At 41.1% G+C, this 26,928-nt stretch overlaps 1 protein-coding gene across 4 annotated transcripts in view; it reads right to left on the bottom strand.

Moving 5' to 3' along the window:
* Positions 1–470: 470 nt before the first annotated feature.
* The window catches only part of THSD7B (thrombospondin type 1 domain containing 7B), a 367,181-nt gene continuing 340,723 nt past the window's right edge, over positions 471–26,928 (bottom strand). For all 4 annotated transcript variants that reach the window (XM_053405725.1, XM_053405703.1, XM_053405718.1 and 1 more), the window contains 11 exons: positions 24,983–25,124; positions 23,035–23,150; positions 21,894–22,011; positions 13,446–13,591; positions 12,027–12,186; positions 10,228–10,401; positions 9,406–9,501; positions 7,694–7,776; positions 5,482–5,674; positions 4,195–4,282; positions 471–1,623 (listed from right to left, as the gene is read on the bottom strand). In XM_053405725.1, the coding sequence (XP_053261700.1) occupies positions 1,542–1,623; positions 4,195–4,282; positions 5,482–5,674; positions 7,694–7,776; positions 9,406–9,501; positions 10,228–10,401; positions 12,027–12,186; positions 13,446–13,591; positions 21,894–22,011; positions 23,035–23,150; positions 24,983–25,124 (1,398 nt within the window). In that variant the 3' untranslated portion in view covers positions 471–1,541. The remainder of the gene's footprint in view (positions 1,624–4,194; positions 4,283–5,481; positions 5,675–7,693; positions 7,777–9,405; positions 9,502–10,227; positions 10,402–12,026; positions 12,187–13,445; positions 13,592–21,893; positions 22,012–23,034; positions 23,151–24,982; positions 25,125–26,928) is intronic.

The following is a 26,928-nucleotide window of genomic DNA, read 5'->3' as shown; positions in this document are numbered from 1 at the left end:
TATTTTTAACTTAGTAATGACAGCTAGATTTTCTGTTGGCTGCTTATTTATTTATTGGCCAATGCCATAGCAGTCAACTTTTCCCTTTTCTTGTGAGGAATCCTATTCGCAATAAGGGAATTTCCCATAAAAAAAAGGAAAAAGTTGACAGGTATGGCCAATGCAGGGGGAAGAGTAGCTTTCAATTGTGGATATACCTGCTGTAGTAGAGAGACACATGCAGCTCTTTTGAGAACATCTAAAGACAAGTTTTTCATTCAGAGAAACAGACCTGTAATGGAGAACATCTTCACCTCTTGAGACTTACTGAATCTGCTTTTTCATACATAATTGCAACATGAACCCATTTTGAATCCCTCTCTCATACATTTGGCTCATGAATGTGGTATGATTAGGCTATCAGGAGATTTTCATTCTGTTGGACCAAAAAGAAAACCTTTTACTGACAGAGATTGCAGTGTGCCTGGATCAACATTCCCACACTCTTTAGCTTTTTATTTGCTTATAAATACATGTCAATACCACAAGATGGCACTTCCTTACTTGCAACATATACTATTACAAACACGTATCTTCTTCAGGATGTTCAGAATGTAGACTTGGAAACCTTTTTAAAACGCAAGGCCTTCTACAAACAGTACTTTGTGTGTGTGTTAAGATGTATAATAAATAAGGTCAAGAATAAACTTTAAAAAAAAAGAATTTACAAATATTCCAGATAATAAAGTTTAAAATACAAAAGCAGAATTCATATTAAACAAACTGAATTACAGTTTTCAATGGTTAAAAATGTATCTAAATGGCTTAATACTAATTTAAAATATATATTTGAGCACTTTCATCTTCCTAGTCATCAAAACATCTGCCAGTTTCTTTTTCTTCTTCTTCCTCTTCCAAAAAAACAGGGTTACAAAGCGATCTGGGTCTTGTGCTGCAAAATTTTTCCCAGTGCTTGTTATCCTGCTCCTCTCAATCTGAAGGGAAATCAGATTGTTTTCCCATCTAAGAAACCCAAGAACTTAGAAAACGAAGGGAATTCCAGACATTTTTGAGAAACGTATGAATCAGTTTCACAGTTCAAATGTAACTCAAATGTAAACACTAGAAAACTCATTGCTGAAAGAGGTGAAGAATAAAGAAGCTTGCACTAATATAGTGCGTAATGATGCCATGTCGAACTTGTCCTTTACAGTAAATGTCACCTTTCCTCCCCCAGGATTGTCATGCTTTTAAAGGTAAAAATCAGTAGTAGCCTGCACTTGTTCATCCTTATTCCCATTGATAAACAGGAATGATGCATTTCTCAGGTCCCTCTTGGGAAAAGTGTTGCCAAGTTATAGAAGGTCCTTGAGTGCCATGTTCTTCAGATAAACCAAAAGGCAAAACTGCTACATTTGCAAACTGTATTCTGCCCATGTGTATCAGCAATTGTGAGATGCTTCCAAAAAACATAAATAAGATCCAAACTGAGAAAGGGAAAAAAATGGTGGGTGGGGAAGCAGTTAAGGCAGTTGATGTCTACATTTGGATTTCGGTCCACGTCACATGTCAACATCTCCATCGTAGGCTAGGGTCAGACACTTCGGTTGTGGAGGAGCATGTTGCTGCTGCTTTGGCTTTTTGCTAAAAGGGGGGAGAAAGCATCTCTTTAGAAAACTTAAAATATGAATTAAATATAATGTAGTGGGCTTCCAGGTCAGCTCTGCCTTAATGGAGGCAGCCCCTACGACAGCAGGAGATAGTTGGTGAAGGAAGAACAAGGATGATTGAGGGTAATCATCCTTGTAATTTCCCCCCAGGGACCAGAGAAACGGACTTCACTCGCAGTTCATCTTGGTACCTGGCTCTTGGTCTGGCATGGAATATGGGGGCTGGACAAGGAGGCGCTGAGTGCAAAAGCACTTAGCCTGCCGAAACCCCCCCAACGCCGCCATTAAGAAGTAGAGGTTCTCTTGTTAATTAGACTAAAGTAAAATAATACAATGGGCATGATCCAGCCAAAGTTAAACACTATTGATTGTGATGGGTGATTTAAGCACATGGCTAAAGCTTTTTCCACTGAAATCAATTGGACTTAAAAGTGGCTGGGTCATGCAAAACTGGAATGCTGAATTGCAGCTATAGCTAGCTATTTCCCCCATGCAGTTAAAATATGGAAAATCTGACAACTCTACAAGAATGTCCAGCTGTTAGTTGACAGAAAATATAAATTTTAAGGACACAATCTAAGGTTGCATTAAAAAGCTTTAAATTTGTTTGTTAAATGACAATTCAAAATGTAAATTAGGAATTTTGTGAGATCTTATGCACTCTACAAGATCTCATCAAATCTTGCCAGAATCCACCATTGCTGCTGCACAACCCGGGTAAGGGAGGCTCTGACAGTGGAGGCAAAACAGGGCTGACCCTACCATTAGGCAGCAGCCTCAGGTGGCAGATTCTGAGAGCCAGGGAATGAACAGAACTATGTGTTCCTGCTCTATACACCCTAAGCTAGTCTGCTGTCTTCAAGTGCAGTGGAAGGCACTCTCTATTTGCCAGCAATGAATTGAGACCAACTACCAGTCTTTTGTAGTGGGACGCGGGTGGCGCTGTGGGTAAAACCTCAGCGCCTAGGACTTGCTGATCGCATGGTCGGCGGTTCGAATCCCCGCGGCGGGGTGCGCTCCCGTCGTTCGGTCCCAGCGCCTGCCAACCTAGCAGTTTGAAAGCACCTTCGGGTGCAAGTAGTTAAATAGGGACCGCTTACCAGAGGGAAGGTAAATGGTGTTCCGTGTGCTGCGCTGGCTCGCCAGATGCAGCTTGTCACGCTGGCCACGTGACCCGGAAGTGTCTGCGGATAGTGCTGGCTCCCGGCCTATAGAGTGAGATGAGCGCACAACCCTAGAGTCTGTCAAGACTGGCCCGTACGGGCAGGGGTACCTTTACCTTTACCTTTACCAGTCTTTTGTACATATATTGGGAGGAGATGCCATTTTATCCTTTGCCTCAGGCAGCAAAATGTCTTGTGGCTTCCCTGAGACAGAGCATAGGTATTCTGGCTAGTAGGCACTGCTAACTTTTCCTCCATAAATCTCCTCCATGCTTTAAAGTTTAAGCCATTTCCTTCCACTTTTCTTAACAACTAGTCTGTTGGGCTCAAAAGCTCGCTCACAATTTTGTGGTATTTCAGTGGGTCATCACTATCAGGGACTGCAAAAAATACCAGCATAAAAGTGACTGTTGAACCCCTCTCAATATGCATGAGATCATATCCTACCTCTTCTGCTTTGCTTATTTTGTGGGATTCTTTCTGGGGTTGGGCAGAAGTGTATTAATTTGGCATGGACTGGCAAACAGCACTCCATTGTCTTCCCTGATATGGGATAAGTGACAGCACTTTGCTCCTGCCTGCTCTGCTCCTCCACTGGTGCTCATCCTCAGCAATCCACCTTCTGTTTCTTACACTATACCCTTTTTATTTTCAGCTCATCCTGCTTTTTAAAAGTGCCTTCCATTTTTCCTTTCTGTTTGGAATTGTATGTGATTAAACCTCTCAGTAACAACTTTGGTAAGAGCTGCTCAATATCGGGACAGACTCCCTCAGAAGGCGGTGGGCTCTTGAGGTTTTTCAACAAGGGATGGATGGCCATCTGTTGGGGATTCTTTAGCTGTGATTCCTGCAAAGTCTAGATTCCTAAAAGACTAGATGACTTCCAACTCCCTTCTAGTTCTGTTCCTGTGGGTGTAGTGACAACATAAAATGAAGCTCTGAAAGTACACATGGTTCTCTCTTGTATAAACATATTATTTTGTGCTTCATCCTAAGAAAAAGTGACAATGTTCTCAAATACCACATTGTTTCCTAATTACATCCAACAGAAAACAATGTGAAATAACTTGTCCTTGCAAGTTATTTATCATTTTGATTTATATTAACTTGATTTGAGTTCATCCATCCTGGTTCTAGTGAAGTGTCTGAAATTGAGATAAAAACCTATAAAATAATGAGCTGGTGTGGTCTAGTGGCTAGAATGTCATGAAGCTCCCTGGGTGACATTAGGCCAGTCCCTGCCTCCTAGCCTAACCTACCTCACAGGGTGGTTGTGGGGAAAGCCTGAGAAAAGGGGGGGCATTTATACCACCTTGGGATATAAATGCAATAAGTAGAATAAAAATAAAACAAAGAAAAGAATAAGTAGACAGAATACTTACCAAACAAGGTATGAGGTGAATATTAGGGAAACTATCATGAGAAACCCACCCGCTGATACTCCATAGACCCATATTTTAAGTTTTCCATCTGGATCAGAAAAGGGAAGAAAACAAAACGAGGCAAATTGTAACTTTTAATAATAATAATAATAATAATAATAATAATAATAATAATAATAATAATTAATGTCTTTATTGTCATTGCCCCCTCTCGGGGACAACGAAATTACTTGACTGCTCCATAAAAACACTAATTAAAACAATACAGTATACAGCAAGGAAGATTAGATGACTTTCAAAGTCCAGGCTTCCCATTCAGGGCCAAGATCGCTCTGGAGAAGAAGCTGTTCTTAAGACAGCTCGTTCTTGTCTTCATCGTCCTGTATCTCCGTCCCGACGGCAGGAGCTCGAAGAGACAGTGACCAGGATGCGATGGATCTTTTACTATGTCCAGTGCCTTCCTATGGCACCTTGTGGCACATTGAAATGAAGTGATTATCTAGCTATGAATATAGTAAAAGGAAGCATATACACAGAAATCCATGTAGCATGCAATGGTGAGATAACAAATGCTGATCAGTTGCTCCTATTAGAGATGCCAATCTGGATACAAAAATAAGCTTCTCTATGCACATCAACTCCACCAAATTCTGGTCTGTGGGTGTGAGACTGCATTCAGCACCATGGGTGGACCTGTACCCAATACATAATCAATGTTGCCCAAATCATCTACTTGTTAAGTAAATAAGTGCAGAAGACTATGCTGAATCCTCCTGTTTGCCTGGCAGGTGATCAGCACTGTCAGCGCTGACAGTGACAAGCAATCTTGGGATAAAGAGCATCTTCATCAGCCCAGCAGCAGGTGTGCGGCCGTCTGCTTGATTCCCAGTTCCCTGGATTGGGACCACTGTGATTAGAGCCCAAAGCAACATGGAGGTGACTGACAGATGCAAAGAGTTTTGCAGAAAATATCAATCTAGGAATTAGACTAGTTTTTTTCTTCATTGTATGGCAGTCTCATCTACTAAAGACAACTGTACCTTTCTTGGTTACTTATATAAGAATTATAAAAATGGCATTGGCTGTAACACTGCAAATATTACAGTGATGTTTCGGCACAATTTTACAATGTAATGTAAATGGAATTCAATGCATTTAATTAAGTTGCAAATGAGAGTTTGCATATCCTGCAGCAACATTTCTAATTGCATGTTCCACTGTGCACTAATTTTATTTTTATAGTGTGTGGATTAAAAAAAAATCTCACCATATTTTATCTTTTTTTACCTGGATTAAAAGGCTGAATGGACCATCCTTTGAAAATATCATGCATTTTTGAGTTGACGGGTTTATTTTTTGCAGCATTCGTTTTGACATCACCTTTCTTATCTTCTAAACCAGGTATCTTCATGCAGTAATCCAGGAAGCCATTTGATCTCATTATTTCTGTATAGCCTCTCTCGCAACCACAGGTTCCACTCTAGGTAATAAGAATGTATTCAGCACTGAAATCAGCCCATAGAAACTCACCACAAAAGATGTTTCTGCTGAGAGGTTGCTGGCTTTTCACAGGTTAACCTGATGCCAAATGGTTTATGTATTTGTTTAAGTTTAAAGCCCAACCTATCCCAAAGGCTTAGGACAGATTGCCAGTATTGTACAAACTGATAAAAGGGTTTCTTTTATCATAGTAAAGCAATGGGGGATCTGCCCCTTTTTTGCTTGGTTTGGATAAAAGCATTGTAACAGAAACACGGATCACAAAATCTATCTTTGTAAAAAAAAAAAGTTCACGCCAGTGAAAATCCTGCAACGTTAGAAAGGCTAAGTTAGTAAAAAATACCTAAGGCTAGGCAGACTGACATGGGAGCAACCCCCTTTGCATTCAATTGGACTTATTTCAGATAGGCATTCATGAACTCACACATATGCAGTGCTGCTGTTGCTTGTCTATATCATTTCATATTGTAGCTGGAAGATCAAAGATACAAATGCTAACCTTCCCAACCTGCGGGGTTTGTAAGTGTAGGGATGTACAAACATACCCTGCTGCAAACATACCCTCAGCCAAACAGCAGGTACATCATGGCTCCCAGTCATGGTTGCTATCACTCTGTAGGCATTGATTTTCAACATGTTAACTTTTCAAGGTGTAACATCTACCTGACTACTTGTACCAGACTTATCCTATATTTTCATTACACTTTAAAGGTAAAGGTAAAGGTACCCCTGACCGTTAGGTCCAGTTGCGGATGTCTCTGGGGTTGCGAACTCATCTCGTTCTAAATGCTGAGGGAACCGGTGTTTGTCCGCAGACAGCTTCCAGGTCATGTGGCCGGCATGACTAAGCCGCTTCTGGCGCGCCAGAGCAGCGCACGGAAATGCCGTTTACCTTCCCGCCGGAGCAGTACCTATTTATCTACTTGTACTTTCATGTGCTTTCGAACTGCTAGGTGGGCAGGAGCTGGGACCAAGCAACGGGAGCTCACCCCGTCGTGGGGATTCAAACCGCCGACCTTCTGATCGGCAAGTCCTAGGTTCTGTGGTTTAGACCACAGCGCCACCCCACAAATAACCCACTGCCTGATATTCCTTGTGGAATATATAAATGGGTGAAAATGTGTGGCAAAATTCTCAGGTTTGTCTTATGTTCTTAACCAAGAGCCTTCTGCCAGCAGGGGGACACCGCCTGAATATAAGCCATGGTTACCGCCCTGTGGTGGAATGCCACTCGGTCACCTGTATGCACTTTTCTTTGGTGGAGAAACTCACAACCATTAGGCACAATGACCTGGCTTACACATTGTGTTAAACCAAACTATGGCTTAGCACAAAGGAGCAAACCTGTGGGTTCCTGGAGCAAAGACTGCAGCTGTGCCACCCAGAGCAAAGTCATGATTTGACTTAGCAGTATATACAATCCTGTCCTGATCCAGAGACACCATTAGCTGTGTTGAAGTTTTGTTTTTGGCTTACTCCTCATAGGTTGTTGTGGATGTTATTATCTGTGCTAAGTAACTGGGCCAAAGTCAAAAGGGAAGGGAAGCTATCCTAGTAGGATAATTTTATTTCAAATAATTCTGGAGGAGGAGGAAGAATAACACAACTTCTGAACAGAGAGGGGACCAGGCTGCTGATGGCACATGAACTGAATATTCTTTCTGGTGGACAGGGGTAATGTTTTTTTTTGGGGGGGGGCTCACAGCCTTATATTTAAAATTACAATCAACTTTCCCTGGACATGTGAATGAAAATAAGAAGAAACAAAGTTAACTAGGCTTGGCAAACCACAATAAACCACCATGCATATACAGTCTGCATTATTTTTCCACAGTGCCTATATATCTAATTAAATTATTGGATTATCTCACTAGGTGGTGTCCTACACATACTAAACAATGCCTCTAGGCTGTGGGTGGGTGTTGCAAAGTCTAAGCACAATGTATTAGCTGTAAACAAATGTTAATTTTGACTATGTAAAGTACACAATCAGGATTACCTGTGTGCAGTAAGAAAAGGGCTTCCGACAGGCTGGGCTGCAATGCCTGGTTGTAGCTGGCTGCATCTGAATGGAACAACCCCCTGTAAGAGCAAATGTCAAGAGGTACTTTTCAAAAAGAGTTAGTGATATCTGTGGGGGAAACTTTACTTTGCTGCAACACTGCCTTTGGCAAAAAAAGAAACAAATGCCAGTGTGTTCATTTTGCTGTAATTCCTAGAAGATCTGCTCCCTGCACTGCAGGTCCTTTCCCACCTGGCCTGGGAGGGCAGGGCCCTGACTGACTCCAGCTACAAAAGCCAAGGCTGATGAACAGACTCTTGGATGCAGTGTTATTTCGGGGGCATTGTTGGGGGAAGGCTGTTGCTGTTGTTGAGGTTACTTTTTTTGGTATCTTATTATTTATGTGTAATTTGTTCAGTACGCCTGTGTACTTTGTAGTTACGTACTTTTGTATACGTTGTAAGCTGCCTCATGCATGGCTTTCACTTTGGAAAGGCAGCATACAAATAAAATGAGTTATTGTTTGATATTACTCCTGAGATGCATTAGCCTTTAAATGAAATGAACTGAAGTGACTTTATCCCCCATTGCTCACTAATGGCATTCCCACTTGGTTTTAAAGAGATCATGTTGAGTCTGCCGGCAAATTTGATTCAGCCCTTCGTGAATTTGGTGATAATTCAAACCAATTCACTATCCATACTGAATCTGAATGCCCCAAGCATTTCTAAGAGGAACAAGGGGGAAGGCTCTAGGGAATGAAGGAATGAATGGTACAGAGATGAAGAACTGGAGAATTGGCTATTCCTACTTGTTCTTGTGGATTCTCCTTTTGTCTCTGACATTCATTGTTTTGTCAGTGAAAATGGATATTCCAACTTAAGCACTTATCCTTCAGTTCTGTTAGCATGATTATTATTTGAAACCTGGTCTCTGTACAATATTTGTAAAATGCACATTCCATTAACAATGAAATCAAGTGGGTAAATTGATGGCAGAGTCAGCCAGAGCTAATTGCTTGCTGGAATCTTTCTGCCATGTATGTACCTGCTCTCAAATCATTCTTTATTTGGGTGGGCTGATCCCTCCATGTCGTAGTCATTGTGTGTGCATATTCCTGTCTGCACTAGGTGGCTGAACTATTATTTTATGTAAGATATTTATAATCTGATTCAATCAACAGGGATTCATGAAGCGGATGAAAATGAATCACAATCAAACAATAGGAAACAGCAACTAAAATAAAAATATGCCAGCTAGCTCAGTCTTGTATATACTGAATTGAAGTGGCTCTTAAGGGCTCTAAACTGGATACATTCCCAGGCTTACCTGGTAATGGTATGGATTGAACCTGGAACCGCTGGTATTGAAAATACTCACTCTACCACTGAGCTATGGCCTGTCAGCAACAATGAGTCCTATTTTTAAAAAGCTGAAGTAAATGGCCATTGTTTTAATCTATTTCTAAAATACAGCAGGGGTGAAACTAGGTGAACAAATGAGAGAAGGACATTTCAGGTTAAATGGATACTGTGTTCCTCCAAATTCTGGTTCTCAAGAGACCACTAAAATAGCCCTCAAAGAGAATCCCACGTACAGGAACATTTCCCTTTCCTCTTAAACAACATCGTCATCATTATCATCACTGTATAAGTCATAGTTCTGGAACATTTCTAGACTGTGTGCATTAGACTTGAGGATGTCCCTACCTGTGACATTCACCCCATCAGAACGCTGGCACCACACTGTGCGTTCATTATCTCGCCAAAGACTCGTTTTCCATACATAATTATAGCACTTCCCTCCTATAGTCCAAACAACAGGGCAACATTAATCAGTTTGCAAGGTAGCATGTATGCACGCATTTACAATGTATCCTGTTTTCCTTTCAGATGAAATTCAAAATTTCCTAATAGGCAAACAGTTAAGGCTGTAATTCTATATACACTTAGCTGGGAATAAGCCCCACTAAGTTCAATTAGCTTATTTCAAAACAAAGGTTTATGGGATTGCACTGTAAATAAATTATACCAAAACATGCAAAGAGGACACACATGAGGGCATTTGGCTGTGCTCATTGTTTCCCCATTGAGTCCACCCCATTCCCCCCTCTGCCACTCACCTGCTATTGCCTTTGAAATTTTTTGGTCATTGTGGGGTGAGAAAAAAGAATGTTTAAAGTCTAATTTCAAGGCATGATTAAACACCAAATACGCAATAATACCAAGATGGTGCTCCTTTTAGGCTGAGTGAGGTGGTCACCTAAGGCAGCTAATTCTGGGTCTCATGAAAGGGCAGGAAAATTTTATTTTTCTTGTAAAGGAGGCTGAGAGACGCAGGTGACATATTCTGCCTCATGTGTAAACAACCTGACTGGCATTGAGTACTATGCACCTTGACTTGGGGAGGTGTCATTTTCTGTTCTGCCTCCGGCAGCAAAACGTCTTAAGCTGGCCTTGACAGCAATAACAAAGTAGTGTGAACGCTTCTGTAAAATACAGCGAAAGGGCTGAGCAAGAAACATTCCCTACCGGAGCATGGCCGCGTCTCCAATTCTTGTTCAGGGCAGCTGTCTTGGTTTTCAAAAGACTGAATTATAAACGTTCTTGACCGAGACTGACGACCCATAGTCTCAAAGCTCCTGCCATCTATACACGTTAATTCACAAGAGCTCCACTCTGACCATTCTGTCAAATGACAATCACCTGTGTGTAAGAAGAAGGGGGAAAGAGGGAACTTCTATAGCTCTATTACTTATGTCTCTGAAGGTTTGAACTTGAAATCACGGCAATGCCAGTTGGAACTTAATAGGTAACACTACTTGTTCTGCTATCTCTTATCATTCAAAATCAGATTCTTAAAAGGTTTAGACCATTCATGGTAATGACTTTTTTAAGGTCCAGGGAGACATTTTTCCAGTTAATACACGTTAGGCTGACATCTTGACTATTTTTCTTCTTCTTTCCTGACAGAGGATAATATAACTTGCTTGCTTGAATTCATCTACATGGTGTTTTAGTTAACATTTTACTGCATAGATCTGCTATTTGAATCTAGCCAAGTGGCATGAGCATTAAAAATATTAAAGTGTCAGGGTCATTACTGTTGCAGGATGATAGAGAAAGGTTCTGTTTGGATGCTTAGATCTGGGCTTTACCCAATGTGTTCATCCCTGCCACTGCATTCCCTTATTGGCCTCCCCACCATCTGTTCCTTTGGGTTGGGTTGAAGATGGTTCAGTCCCCCATGACTGATGACTCTCATATTCAACTGTTGAGGAACATGGCCTCCTCACAGAAGTGAAAATCACGGTGCCAAGCAGCAAGTGTTGGATTGGGAAGCCCCTCATGACCTAGGATTGTGGAAAACTACGTCTGATTTGCAATGTAGCTATCAGGAAGGAAGGGCAATTTGTCACTGAAGCAGAGTAAGGGCTCAATCAAATTCTGAGCATGTGCTAAAAGCCTCACGTGAAAAATTGTAACATCAGCTTGAAATAAGTCTCATTAGACATAAGTGCAGGGTCACAGTTTGGGAGTATGTGCACACGACTTGTTATGAAAACAAGGTGTAGTGATAATTCATATGATGTATCCATTATTTATAAATCTCATCATCACTACTAGTCATAGAATCATAGAATTGTAACGCTAGAAGGGATCCAAAGGGGCATCTAGTACAAGCCCCTGCAATGCAGGAATGTCTGCTAAAGCATACCATGACAGAAGACCATCCAACCTAGTCATTCTAGATTTGTATGCCCATTTGACTCACTTGTATGCTAGGCACACATTCAGTAAAGCTGAACCATGTAGAACGAAGGTGTGCATGTTCCCAATAGAAGCCTGGGAAGAATCATAAGAGAGAACTACAATATTGCTCTAGCTTTGCATAGAATTCTTAAGAACTGTAGGATTGTGAATGCCTTTCTTAATGTGATGGAACTCTAATTAGAAGAGGTTTTACAGCATATTATAAATGGGAGAGCATCAATTATGAAAGGGCAATATGTGAAATCAAGAATATTTACTTTGGCTTAAAGGCCAGTCTCTTAAGGGACTAAGACTGCAATCTTATGCACACTTAACTGGGAACAAGCCCCATTGAACACAATGAGATTGTCTTGGAAATCAAAATGGACTCTGTGTGACTTGCTCCAGAGGAGTCATGTTTAGGATTGGAGATCAAGGAATCTCAGAGTAGGCTGCAGATATGCATATTATTAGGCTGCAAATATGAATCAAATTATAGTGTCATATTGTCTTGCAGAACATGACTATCTGTGTGTGCACCATTGCAAGGGCAAAACAAAGTCCTCCACAGAGTTTACCTGGGCAAGGCACAGAACACGGAAGCTGCAATGCACCATCTTTAGATGGAAGCTCTCCACACAACGAACTTTCCGCTTGTTTAGATGTTGCCGATAAAGAGCCATCATGTATCATACATGTGAGGTCCCGTACTTGGAATCCGTCCCCGCACTGTCCACCCTAAGAGAAATAATGGAAGTTTATGGTACTAAAATAGCTCTTACTACATTAATAATGAATGCTAAGTATACTGTATAGATCCTGTCTCCTGGAAGCATCCCAGAGCATTTGTAAAGTGAGCAGATTATGTCCAGATGGAAGATGTGGCCTTTCCTATTTCCAGCATTTGCCTGCAGTCCACACAACTGAGAGAGATTTGTTAGGTTACCAAAGAATGTGTATCCAGTGCACTCTGAGCATCAGATCTTCAGAAAGTGTCACTTCACTGGAGGCAAAGACAAAGACAAATCCTCTTTGAACTTCTGGAAGACCTAGATGAACTAAAAACCTAGCTCCATACATTTCTCTATGTGCTAATAAAATTATATGCGGGAGGAAGGGGCTTTGTTCATTTCTCAGAAGAGATGTTAATGGTGACAATTTTATACCTGTCTTTTAAGCATATATCACAACTTTCTCTCTGCCATAGTTTCCCCTGTGCATCATCCAATTATTTTGACATGAAGAAAGCAAAGCAGACCCCATCCTCTCCCACATGAAAAAAGTTGAGTGTGGAAAATCAGTTTAAAGTTAAGGCAATATATTGGATCAAATGTTTCAGAAGAAGCAGGATCTAAGAGATATAAATGGGGAGGGGGTGGAGAAACACATGAGGCAAGTCAGTGCAAGCTGAATGTGGCATGAAGGCAGAGAGGGCATGCGGGCTGCTGGTGCTGACAAAGCAGAGGTACATATTTTTGAGGCTCCACAACTCATGTCAGCGTTTACATTTTCAGACCATTAAAAAAAATTAATCACCCCAAGGAGAAAAGTCACACTCAGCACTTCATGCAATGGCTTTAAACTATACTGTTTCAAGGCCTTTTGAGGTACTGAGACAGACTACATAGTGTTCTTAGTGCAAAAGTCAATTTCCTTCGTGGCAGAATTCACTGAAATTAAATCATGCTTTGATCTAGGGTTGCTGCTATAAAAAAGATCTATGACACTCATCCCAGTGCTATTAGAAATGTATGTTCCTTTGGCATTTGCTATTAAATTAGTTTTTAATCAGCTGCTTACTAGCATTTATGATGAATTCGCCACAATTTGATAGGAATTTCCTCCTGTTTTCAGGAATATTAAAATGGCATAGCTCTCTAACCTTAAAAGCATATATTCAGTTGTCTTATAGTTTTGCAGCATGTGGAGAACAGCTATGCACTTTTTCTACTGGCAATGCTAGGAGATCTTCCTATAAGCCAGCACGCAACAGATACCTTGACTTTGCACGGGGACCACTCGCCAATAACCCAGCTGTAGCAGGGCTTTACAACACAGCTTCTGTACTGGGTGAGCTCAGTTGGGCAGGGTCTTCCTTCTCCTTGTGCTTGTAGAATTATATATCTGGTACGTAGCATCTGACCTAAACAAGAAGAGAGGGTTATTCTTAAACTGATCATACACTGTATTAGAGAAGTTCTCAGAGTTACCTGCAGTGGCTCAAATCACATAGGAACTCTGTCCCTTGCAACCTCTGTTGTGGATCGAGGGCCCGACCCCCGCTATGTGAAATAAACACACAAGGACACGTGATATAAGGTTAATGGGCAAGAAAAGGCCACAACTTTATTGATTACAGCAGTGAAAAGGTATTGGCTTAGGCATTGGATGACTATAGGAGGTGGGTTTATTCAACAGTAGGTGGAGCCTGTTGATGCTAATCCAACTATAGGCTCACCCCTGATGTCACCGAGGGTCGTGCCATGGCCTCCTGCCAAGCAGGCATCGGACGGAATACACGACCGCCAGATTCCTTTAACAGAATAACCCACGGTAGATAGCATAGGCGATGGCCACACCTAGCCCTTGACACACATGAATCCAATGCCTAACCTACCCACCAATACCACAAAAGTTGTGACGATTGCTACGAGGTAGGCGAAAAAACCAAAAAGCCTAATGCCAAATGGAAAAATTCCTACCAGGCCCCCCAGACAACTGGGGCGACCAACCTAAGGTCCATAGCAAGGCCAAAAAACCTAGACCCTGAGCTAAATGGGAGTGGAGGGTGGGTGACTCGCTGCGGGACGACGACGACTGAGGAGGAGGCGGAGCTGGAGCCGCAGCATTAAGCTGCTAAACACGCCCCCCGGAGACACCTGGTTGGCAGCCTCCGGTGGGCATGGGCGCCAGCCAGGTGAGGAGGGGCAGGGGCTAAGGCCCCCGGCTAGGGGCGGAGCTCGGGCTCCCGCCCACAACCACTCCCCTCTCTTCCAGGGAGGAGAGTCTTTGCTGGGAGAATTACTGGGGAAGCAAAGGCGCTTACAAAATTCTCTCCCTGACTCACCACTCCTAAGAGGTTCCAGCTGCCACTCTACCTATGAATCACCATGTAAGGGCTGGCTTTTTCATCTTCTAACAGAGAATAAGAAGCCTTACTGCACATCAAGCTGTGGATCATGCATGTCCCAATGTCATACTCAAGAGTATTTAGCACAACACACACACACACACACACACACAATTCCTTATGCACTTTAATGGAAGTGAAACCTCTACAGTTGGACTAGATGATCCTTGTGGTCCGTTCCAACTCTACAGTTCTATTTTCTATGTGCATTTCCTTTGGAGCAGAAGGATGGAAGAATACCCCCTCCCTCCACGCTAATGGGGAACCACTGCAAGATGACAAAGTCCTGGGCCTGCAGAACATTGCTGGAGCTATAATACCAATGGTGTTGTTATACTAATGAGAGCATATGAACATTCAGTGTCTGAAGACTGTAATAGGATGTTTCTTGCATACGTCTCTGGCAGTTCTGCCCTCTCCTTCCCTTAATGAGAGCCTCTGTTGGTTACTCAACTTGATAAAGACAGAAAGCCTGCCAGTTTAACACAGTCTTCCGAATTACACGGCTACCATTCAGGAAACTCTTTCCATTTCAATAACAAGCTGTCTTCTAATTGGAATAGTGTAAGAGAAAACATTTCTTCTCTGGGTCGTCCTCTGTGCCTGGGCAGCAGAGGATTAAAAAATGAGATAGCTGATACTTTAATGAATGGCATTCAGCACTATTATTCCAGAAATGGTAACCTAATTTCTTTTTCTATTCACCGAGTTAGGGATATTTCGCTGAAAATAAATAGGTTCTTAATGGAAATTGTAAAAGTGGTTATGGACAGTAATGGCCATTACAATGCTTGCAATTTTTCAGCAACAATAAATGTAATTTGGTCGTAAAACTCAAACTTCATCTGGAGCGGGGGGAAAGAGGCAGTGGAAACATATGGCAATTGTTACTGTGAAACACAGCACTGCCATAATTATTAATTTTGGGGAATATTCCCCTCTACATCATTATTTTGAGATTTAATGAAGTCTATCACATATACAAAGAAATATTCACCAGAAAGTATGCTAAGATATGTTTTAAAATAAATATATGATTAACCTAAAATATAAACAAGGGGGTGACTAAACAAGTTCACCAGCACTACTTTATATTCTGCATTTATATACTTTGCAAGCCATCATTTTCATTAAGGTTAATTATGAAAGGGGAAATGAGCTTAATAATAAGGATTTTTTGCTTCTGCAATACTTCATTATGATCCACCTTATCTTTATTGATTAACTTGCCATAGAAGAACATGAAAGCAGCACAATATGCTACTTTGTCATCAGTTCTATTAAGCCTTTGCCTAAAGAGATGGAACTTAAAAATGAGTTTAATTAAGGAAACAGCGAAGCATTTCTATCAGCTGCTACTAATTAACAACACATAGCAGGCATGCTTGGGTGAAGAAAACATGTATCTATCACTATTAAAAACAGATTCATTTATATTGCAAACTGCCCTGTGATCCTCGAATGAAGGGTGGTATATAGAAATCTAATAATTAGCAACAGCAGCAACAACTGCATAGGTAATAACTCAGACAACAGGGCATTTCATTATGTGCATTCTGATATAGCTTGAAGTCCATGGTTTCCTGTTTCCATTTCTTTTCCCTTTTATTAGTGTGATTTCACGACTCATTCTTTTAAAAGTCTGCAATTTTATTTTTTTTAAAAGTCATTTTAATTGGATTCTTCTGGGAAATTGCATGTGGAGTTTGAATGGAAATGCTGCCACAGAACTGAACAAGTTAAGTGGCAGTTTTCAATCTTTGGTAAAGGATTCTTTCTAATGATGGTTACAATTTTGCATATTACTTGGCTTCAGTGGAATTTATGCAGCCTAACCATACATGGGATAATAGCCAATATTATTATTTTACTCATAGGTTTAGAGTTTTCTCAGGAGCCTTGGTGTTCCACCAGTTTCCTTAGAAATTGACAAAGAACCCCAGCATTTTATACTCAGAACTGTCTTTTAAGTTAAGTCTATTGAGGCAAGATATTGAAAAACTGTTTGAAATTAATGAAGTCCTTTGCTTTTATCCATGCTGTGATTTGCATATCCTTATGGCAAATTGGAAAAAATACATAGTTTTAAAATTGTAAATGTTCACTTCTGGGGGAAAAAACACTCTTCTAACAACAACTGCAACCATCCTATTTGCTAATATGCTAGGGACTCCCTTCTGTCAATCATATTCAAAGTCCATCTTGCCTAGTATTCTGCTTACAGTAGTGGAGAGCTGGCTGTCCTGGGAAGATCATATCTGGAACATTAAGAATCAATTTGTAGCTACCATGGAAAATAGACAATGACTGATCAGCTGTCCCACATGAACTTGCCTTATCCATTACTAAAACCATCTAAGCTACTTGACGTCACCACATCTTGTGAATATGAATTCTACAACTTATGTGTTGAGTAAAACATTCCTCATCGCAGTAATTTGGTTCCATCTGCAAACACCTCTGATTTTGCATAATTTGTGAATGAGTTAAACAGCACAAGCAGAATCCTTCTAGTAGGAAAACAATAACTCCACTGCCCAAATGCCTTTTGGGATGGTGGTGACCCCTCATTCCCATAGCACGGTCAGAAGTAAAAGACACATTAGTAGAGTTCTGCCATTCCATCAACAGGAACTACTGCCAGTGGCAGAACACCAACAGCACAAGAAGGAAAAATGGGTTCAAGAAATGGGTGGGGAAGACTGGTTCTTAGTTGGAACAGAGATCAGATTTGCTACTGATGTTGCCATAGCGTTACACTTGCAAAAGAGGTAGCATTTTAGAACACCTTCAATGAGATCAACAGAGTGCCCAAAATAACTGCCCTGCCACCATTGCCTTCACTGTCCCCTCCAAAAGAATTCTGGCCACCACAGTATACAATCAAGGTACAGAATGTGGAGTATACAAAGACTGAAATAAGGAAGTTACCGTATTTTTTGCTCTATAAGACTCACTTTTTCCCTTCTAAAAAGTAAGGGGAAATGTGTGTGCGTCTTATGGAGCGAATGCATGCTGCGCAGCTATCCCAGAAGCCAGAACAGCAAGAGGGATTGCTGCTTTCACTGCGCAGCGATCCCTCTTGCTGTTCTGGCTTCTGAGATTCAGAATATTTTTTTTCTTGTTTTCCTCCTCCAAAAACTAGATGCGTCTTTTGGTCTGGTGCGTCTTGTAGAGCGAAAAATACGGTAGATCTCATATATTAATATATGTGACACTGGGCTGTATCACTGGGTTGTATCCAATGCATAACACTATGGACTCATCCATACTTTTGCTTGTCCCATGCCTAGAAAGCACATCCAAGTGGTTTTCTGCTCTTTAGCTCTAAATCAGAACAAACAGCAATTTGCAGGCGGGGGAATGAATTGCTGTTTGTTCCAACTGAGCACTAAAGAGTGGTTTTCTCCAGGGGAAAACAGTGGGACAAGGGAAGTTGTCACTTAATTAAGGTTATTGATTATAGGTTATATATTGCACTGGCAGAATATTGTTGCGCAATACAGTGGTACCTCGGGCTAAGAACTTAATTCGTTCTGAAGGTCCGTTCTTAACCTGAAACTGTTCTTAACCTGAGGTACCACTTTAGTTAATGGGGCATTCCGCTGCTGCCATGCTGCGCTGCACGATTTCTGTTCTCATCCTGAAGCAAAGTTCTTAACCCAAGGTACTATTTCTGGGTTAGTGGAATCTGTAACCTGTAACTTGAAGTGTCTGTAACCCGAGGTACCACTGTACAACAAGAACCAGCATCTGCTGGTGTAACTGTTGCACTGGATTTCTTTGTTGTGTGACCCTTAAACTCTGCCAGCACAAGGCCTCTTGCCCTGTGATGCCATGTCTAGAAAACTAGGATCACATGAATGGAAACATGGTGAGGGGTCACTTTGCATGAACAGCAAACCCCAACAGGCAAGGGCCAAGTGGCTTAGATCCTGTGGAGAAACAATAACATTATGAAGTTAAAGTTATAAATTCATTTGTAAGGATGTTGTTCCAATGTAAAAAACTGGCAGATTGGCAGTTTCTGGTGTGCAACTGAAACTTGTTCCTTTGTTTGTTTGTTTTGTTTTGTTTACTTTGCTATCAGTTTGGCACTGCTTTGCAGTGATGGGAGCCCTGGCATAAGCACTTGATGGCATAGTGGGCTCATGAGATCACCTTGTGTGCCAAAGCCTTTGGGATCCCTAGCTGCACCACCACCTGAAATATTTCCCTAAGAGCTATTTTTGATCAGAAAAAAACCCTCACAGGTTCGCCCTGTTCTTCTTGGGTTTGTCTCTTCTCTGCCATCATCTTTCTGTACATACTATAAATAAATCATTACACAATGAAAGCAGTGAGTGACTCAGGTTTAAAAGGAGTTTTCTGAAAGAGACAGCCTCCCATGGGATTATCTGTGTATGTGGAATCTATAAGTTCAGTTTATGTTCACCACTACTCTGCTGCTCTTCCTATATTCTAGTAACATCTAGTGGCAGCAAGAACTGGGGGGGGGGGGAATGTTTTCCTTCTTTCTGACTATTCTCAGCACTGAAACCTGTTGCCTCAACCTTGGTTTGAAATAAAGGCTCTCTTTGGACACATCACCAGCACTAGAAATGTGGAGCAATTGTAAAGACTCTAAACTACTATGTCCTAAACATTGACCTTTGAAAATTGTAATTTTGTGTTGGAGGGAGAAATTGCAAATAAAAAACATTAAAAGAATCACAATATGTGGAGGTGGGGAGCCCTAATATTTGAACTGGTTTAAGTGCCCAGTGTAGCTGCACTTCCTGCTTTTATATTAAATAAACAAACTATACCAAAACATGGGCACATTTGGGACATTATATCAGGGCATTATCGACCTGCAAGATTTAGATTCAGATGCATTAAGAATCTGGAGGATGTTTTCATATATTCAAACATAGAAACTAGTAATATTGATATGGGCAAGTATTTTTCTTCCTGTGCCCAAGAAGCAAATTAGGCTTCTTGCTACCAGTAGTATGGTGTATATTATTGTATGCCTCAAGAAATTGCCACATACAGGAACGAAAAGACCATCAGGCCATTGAGAATTGTTTATAGTTTGTTTATTGCATTTATATCCCATCTTATCTCCAAGGAGATCAAGGTGGTGTGCATAGTCCTCTTCCTTCTCCTACAACACCACAACAACCCTGTGAGGTAGGTGATGCTGAGAGGCAGTGACTGGCCCAAAGTCAGCCAGTGAGCTTCATGGCTGAGTGGGGGTTTGAATCTTGGTCTCCCAGGCCCTAGTCCAACAATCTGTTGCAGAACAATATAATATGATTGCTGAAGTTCTGCATGTAAACTCCTAACTATGCATAGAAATTAATCTCCTCGGAATCCCACATGGAACTATAATGCTTGTCTGTGGTTAAAAAATGCCAATCCAGAACAACCTGCATTTACACCTAGAAAGTCTACATCTATTATCTTCCACAGCTGAAGTCAAAAAGTTTTTCATGTTTTAAAGGCAGCAGTAGTTTGAGGGTCTTGCTGAGTTCTCCTCAAATGGAACAACTGACCAGCTGCCTCAGTATTCCTGTGGAATTCCTGTGGACCTTTTCAACAATGTTTTAATTTTGAGTTAATTACCTTATAGTCATTTGAAATATGCATATTTTGCATTTGCATTGTTAAAACATTGGGCTACATGTAGCGCTAAGGAGATTGTTCCATCAGCACAAGCTGTTTTGCGTTCCGAATGAATGATTCCCCCCTTCTATTCTGAGGGTTCTCCCAGCCCCCCGAAGCAGATTTTGGGGGTGAGCTATGAAGGAGAGGACAGGAGGAAGTCACATTGCGCCATAGCTGTCAACTTTTCCCTTTTTTAAAGGGAAATTCCCTTATTCTGAATAGGATTCCTCGCAAGAAAAGGGAAAAGTTGACAGCTATGCATTTCGCTAGTGTGAATTGCTGATATGCCTTTTACATCAATGCTTATATGAATAAATATTCATCTAACAGTATTACAATGAGTAAAAAACACACACTGAGAGCTAATGGTATCCACAGAACAATGTACAGCTACAGCAACATCTCATATTTTACTTTAAATGGGCTGCATAGAACTGGGCTGGATACACACACACACACACACACACACATACACACACACACACACACTTCTGTTGGTCGAAAGCTATAGAAAGAAATCAAAACATTTTACCACCAGTCACAGAAAACACCTCCCACCTGTAGTGCAGCAACAGCAGCAAACCATATTTTGTGTACTGTTCCACAACATAAAGCCTAAACTGAAAACAACTGGAGCAGTCCCATGGGCCACTAAAATATATCACCATGATATAAACTTTATACCATAGTTTGTGAAATGATGTATATGGCAGAGGTGCTGTGGGCATTGGTGTTGATAACAGAAACTGAATATGGCTATCTTTCATTTTCCAAAAGTGCTTATTCCAATTTATTTCCATTGTGCTTCTTGAAGAGGAAAAAAAAGTCTCACACCAAGTCTGATTTGGGCAACAGACTTGCAGATGTAATGAAAAATCCCAGCTTCACATCTGCAGCAAGACTCAATTACATATTGCCCCTGCTTAAAGAGGGGACACGTGATATCAAATGCACCACTGCCTATATTACAGTGGTACCTCGGCTTAAGTACTTAATTCGTTCCGGAGGTCTGTTCTTAACCTGAAACTGTTCTTAACCTGAAGCACCACTTTAGCTAACGGGGCCTCCTGCTGCCACCGTGCTGCCGGAGCACAATTTCTGTTCTCATCCTGAAGCAAAGTTCTTAACCCGAGGTACTATTTCTGGGTTAGCGGAGTCTGTAACATGAAGCGTATGTAACCTGAAGCGTATGTAACCCAAGATACCACTGTATTATGCACAAGATATGGTAGCTCTTCATTTATGTATTGGCATCATCTGAAAATCCTTATGACTTTTGGAGAGAGGATGAGGAAGTCTGTCCATTGTCTGCCTCAGAGTAACGTCCACCTGAATGAGTGAGGCTGCTGCTAAGGTCATCTAACTTTGTAGCCGACATGCTGTATTCCGGGAATCACCCTCCAGTAAGCTCTAGAGACCTCACCACTGATAAGGTCTGCAGTCCCTTACTTCACACCCTCTGCAGGAAAAGGACTGTCACTAAGAGAGCACATGTGAAAGAAAATCACCTTCCTCTCAGCCCCTTCTTCCAGGCTGTCTCTGGATCTAAGCCTATGTAATTTCATAACCTTGTGATCAGAAATGGAGCATTTATTATTGATGGTGTGCTTTATAGAATATTTCTATTCTAAGAAACGTAGATAGAACATTGACGGACGGTTACCTGCAAGGCCACACGTATGTGAACATTCTGACCAGGCGGACCACTCAGAGAACTGGCAGCTGACGACGCATTCCACAAGGCAGTCAACAACCATTTGTGCAGGGGTTTCCAAATTTAGCTGTAAGCAAACAGTGAGTTACTTGTCACCGGTGGCTGGGAAGGAATGAAAAATGCTTCTAGCTTTTAGCAAGCCAACACCCATCTAAATGAACGAAGGTGGCTTGCTTGGGTACGCCACCCCCCTCATAGGTGTTCCAGTTATGCCACTAACTGCACCTGGACTGTGTGGTCACAATGTAGAAACACTCTTGCTGTGCAATCCTATACATGTCTATTAAGAAGTAAGCCCCATGGACTTCCAATGGGGCCGATTCCCAGGTGGTCACAGCAGGATTATAGAATTGTAGATTTGGAAGGGGTCACCAGGGTCATCTAGCCCCTCCCCCCAGTGCAGGAAACGTTCCCAACATGGGGCTCAAACCCACAACCATGAGATTAAGAGTCCCATGCTCTATCGACTAAGCTACTAAGAGTGGGAAAACTGTGGCCTTCCAGATGTTGTTGGGCTTTGGTTCTCATCCATCCCAGCCAATATGGTTAATGAACAGTGATGAGGAGAGTTGCAGTCGAGCAACATCCCCTATCCTGGCTTTATAGCCTTGTACTGTATAACTTGTGTGTGTGGTGTATCTACCTTGCACATTGCTTTCAAAGACAAGGACAATAACAGTGGCAAAAACTTTGAAAGACCACTTGCTAGTCACTCCTGCATCTAATGAAAAGAACAAGAAAAAAAGCCAATTGTGTAACACGGGTGTAGGCCTAAAAATTTTCCAGGTTTTGCCCTAAGTGTGTCTTTCTTGGGTTTTGGATTCTGAAATTCTTCATTCCTACATAGGCTACAATGGACTGCAATGAAACCATATCTAGAAGATTCAGAATAGCGAGCTGCATGGTAACCAGACAGCAGCAAGAGGAATAAATAATTACAAAGAAAATTTCAACTCATTTAATGAGACAGATGAGATTTTTTAAAAACCAAGCTTTGCTGGAAAGCCAGATTCTGTCCTACATGGCACAAGTCCTACATGGCACAGCCTACTGATGCACACCTGCACTAGTGGTATACATGAAACCTCACCTGCTCACAGTAGGTCATAGCCACGACTTTCCCATCACTCCGAACACAGCTCAGAAGGCGATTCCTAATCCCTTGTCCACAGGTTGCATTTTCATTTAGCTGGCATGTGCTCCAGTCTATAAGAAACGTCAGCATTTAGTTATGCCATCAACTGTTGGAGAAATCTTTAATTTCTAAGCTTGATGAAACTATATTTGCTTGATAGGAGCATATAGAAGTCAAGGAAAGAGGTTGTTGTTGTTGTTGTTGTTGTTGTTGTTGTTGTTGTTGTTGTTATTATTATTATCAAATTATGCCTAGTCACCTATGGGCAATCTGAAGTGCCCCTGAAAAATAACATTCCCCCTGAGTATACTGCAAATTGTCCAGCGGTGATAAAATGTAGGCTTTAAAAGCAGTCCATGCATTATCAAGTTCTAGACTGTCCCCTGGATAATAAAGTTATAACCATTTTCTGAAGTGTTACTGCTTCAAAGCAAAGCTTGTCACAACCTCCAATTGAATTTTGTCTGACAAAGCAAGCCATGTTTCATTCTAAAAAATAAAGTGCTTTTGAAACATTAATGTCTTCTTCAAGCCAGTGTAAACAATTTAAAGAGGCTGTTGATCTTCACTGTATCATTCTGCAAAGGTAATGTTGAAAATGACTATAAATCATAAGTAATTGGAAGTCTCTTCCATCTTCAAAGTGTAAGTAAAAAGATTATTCACCAAGGTGTTGTGCTTTTGCCTCTCAATGCTCTTTAAAATGTTCAGTTTGTATGGATGGATGTGTTTTCCATGCTGGTTACCAGAATATGAAAATCAAGACATATTCTTTCCTATTGCCTTTTGAAGAATTTTCTAAACATACACACAACTTCATAGCTAACTTCTCACCAAATTAGATGTAAAACTCTTGCATATGTGGCGTTCCCCATTTATTTCAATGGAAGAAAGTTGTCTATATACACCTTCTTTTGCATGCACAGAGATTACCCAATGTTACAATGAATGGAAAAATCTAGTACTGGCTTTTGATTCTGCACTCTATGCATGGGAGTAGGTTTTGCACTAGGACATCAAGTTTTTCTTCTGCTGAATTTATCAAGAGGTGATGGTTTCATTTGCTTCTATGCTGTTACATGCCTATCTCTATGGAGAGAGTGCACCAAAGTGATACACAGCAATGATCCTAAGGTAAATGCTACTGAAATATAATGTTTTGTAAAAGCCCAAATGGAACACTTTCCCCATTTTTTTTTTTTTGAATCACCAGCAACATCCTTATTTAATGGTCAAAGTTGGGCATTTGAATTTTGCCTCTGCATAAACCTTTACAACCCACTTAGGACTCCCCCCCCCCCAAAAAAAAGAAAACTTAAACGAAAATACTCCTATTTTATTTTGTCTGCAGTTCTTACTTCAGGACAAAAACTCGACAAGCTTTGTGGGGACTTAGCCTGCTATTTCCACCCATACCACGGTCTTGAACCACATCAATGCCCTTGACAGCTGCTATTTAGAGACACTTGCACATACAAATATACATAATATGTTATTTTGAACTCAGTAGGACTTATCTTTAAGCTAACATGCATGGCATTGGGCTGTAAGGAGACAGTAACTGAAAACACAGGTAATAACAGAATTGTAGCTAACGACTTTTAAATGCAGGCAAGCTTCTAAATGTTTCCTGGACACATGCATATATTTTTAATTGGGTTTTCCCCCCCATAAAGTGTGTGTCAGGGTCCAAAGTACTTTGTTTTTCCAAAGCTTCAAAAAACTAACATCTAAATAAAGGTGGTAGACAATCTATATGCCTCGCCGAAAAGCAAGGACTTGGCATAAGTCACCTAACCAGCCTTAGGGTCTCTAATGCTCAACCACTTTGCCATCACCTCTCTCCACTTCAGATACAGGCAAAGCACTAAATGCTGTTCCAGCAAAAGTGAAGGGTTCTTACCTGTTAAATTGTAGTGAAACTGAAAACAATTTTGATTCAGGACACACGGTCGCATCTGTGAACCATCAGGGCAGGTCTTGGGATTTAAAGGAGACCTCAGTACATGCCGAGTCCGTGTTTGCATTATATTGGGGTCACATGGCTAGGGGGGGAAAGTGTTAAGATAAAGATTACCTATATGTTAAAAGATGTGTATTTGAATTTCTGTTAGCAGATCTTGAGTGATTTCCTAAGTAGAGGGAAAGGACTGTGTTATACCTGCTTGTGAACAGAAATAGTCAATGAGATATTCTCTTGTACTCCCCATCAAATCTGCTCATCAAATTCTCTAGCAATGGAAAAAAAATGCTACTTCTGTTCTCTTTCATCAACTTTCCATGCTATACTAGAGAAGGACTGGAATTCCTGATGGTATTAGATCAGGCACCCCCAAACTTGACCCTCCACATGTTTTGGGGCTACAACTCCCATCATCCCTAGCTAACAGGACCAGTGGTCAGAGATGATGGGAATTGTAGTCCCAAAATATCTGGAGGGCCAAGTTTGGGGATGCCTGTATTAGATGGTGTCTGCCTCAGAAAACATCTCCCATCATTCTCAAAAATCAGTAAGAAGTAACATTTCTATAAAAGGCAGACAGCAATAGAACACACATATTTTTTTTAAAAAAGAAATAACAGCCTTTTAGTGTAAAAGAAAATTGGATGTAGATTTATTGAAAAGTAATGTGTGTTAGAAGTTGCAAATATGTTCCAACCCGATCAGCAGGAAGACGATAGACTCAAATCAAGTTCCATTGACCACTGACCCTGTTAAACAAATCAAATTCATTCTCTCAATGCATGTCCCTACTTTTTCTAGCAATGAATAAATGTAAGCAAAGAACCATTAGATTGGAAGGAGCCAAAACTCTAGCTATTACAACCATTACCATTACAATGACACACTTTTCCTACTAAGTAAATGAGACCATGTAAAATGAGGAACTAGTAAACCTCCCCAGTTAAGGCTTTCTTCAGGAGATGAACCAAGAAAGAGAAACTGAGACATGAAACTGAGACATGGCTGTGGTTGAGAGAAGGCTGGCAGACTGAACATGTCATACTGTTACTGATTTAATGTACATAAAGTTCAACTACTAGTTTCTTAAACTCATAAATAGATGAATATTGCAAGCAGAGAGCTATGGGTGTCAGACTATATGTGGCGCCCTTGGGATTGCAGCTTGGATGAAATGGGAATAATCCAGTTCTTTTTGTTACCTTGAGAGAGGGTATGTGCCCATGTGGAGAAGGTGTAAATGCTACAAATGTTTCTTAGCCAGCCACATCGGAGGAAGGCCAGCTAAAGTTTCCTGATGTGGTTTAACAACCAGCTACTTTGCAGATTCAGAACAGGTGCAGTGCACCTACCTAAGACTAACCTATCTCATTATATGGCACTCTCTTCAACAAAAGCAGCAACCCTAACACACTGAAAAAGAAGTTAAGATGCATCAAACACAGTCAGAATTGCTTCCAAGCAACCTGTACAGAATTGCTGCTTCCTGCTGCTACTATTGCAATCAAACATGCCAAGAAATGGAGAAGAATTATTCAACTTTGTTATTGCTGTCTACAAAATATTAAGCTGATTGTCCTGTTAAACATGGTTATGCCTCAGAGTACCTTGTTGTAGGATGAGACATTTTGCAAATGACCCCTTGACTGGCCATGAGAGATCCTGCCCATCGGCTGGGGTAAGAAGATGAGAAATGCAACATGTCCCTGTCTGCCCCAGGACACAATTGCATGGGGACCTCTGAGCAGCGGCCAAGTGAATAGGCAGCAACTCCAGTAGTTCAATAGCTTCAGAAGCTCATAAAGGGCAATTATGTCAGCATACACTTGTAAGTGTCTTAACCCACTACACTCCATCATGATGGTAGTGACACTGGGGCTAATGGG

This window comes from Podarcis raffonei, chromosome 1 (assembly GCF_027172205.1).
Source record: "Podarcis raffonei isolate rPodRaf1 chromosome 1, rPodRaf1.pri, whole genome shotgun sequence".
In the NCBI taxonomy this organism is placed as follows: domain Eukaryota; kingdom Metazoa; phylum Chordata; class Lepidosauria; order Squamata; family Lacertidae; genus Podarcis; species Podarcis raffonei.
The sequence above is the reverse complement of the archived record's forward strand: the minus strand, read 5'-3'. Positions and strand labels throughout refer to the sequence as shown.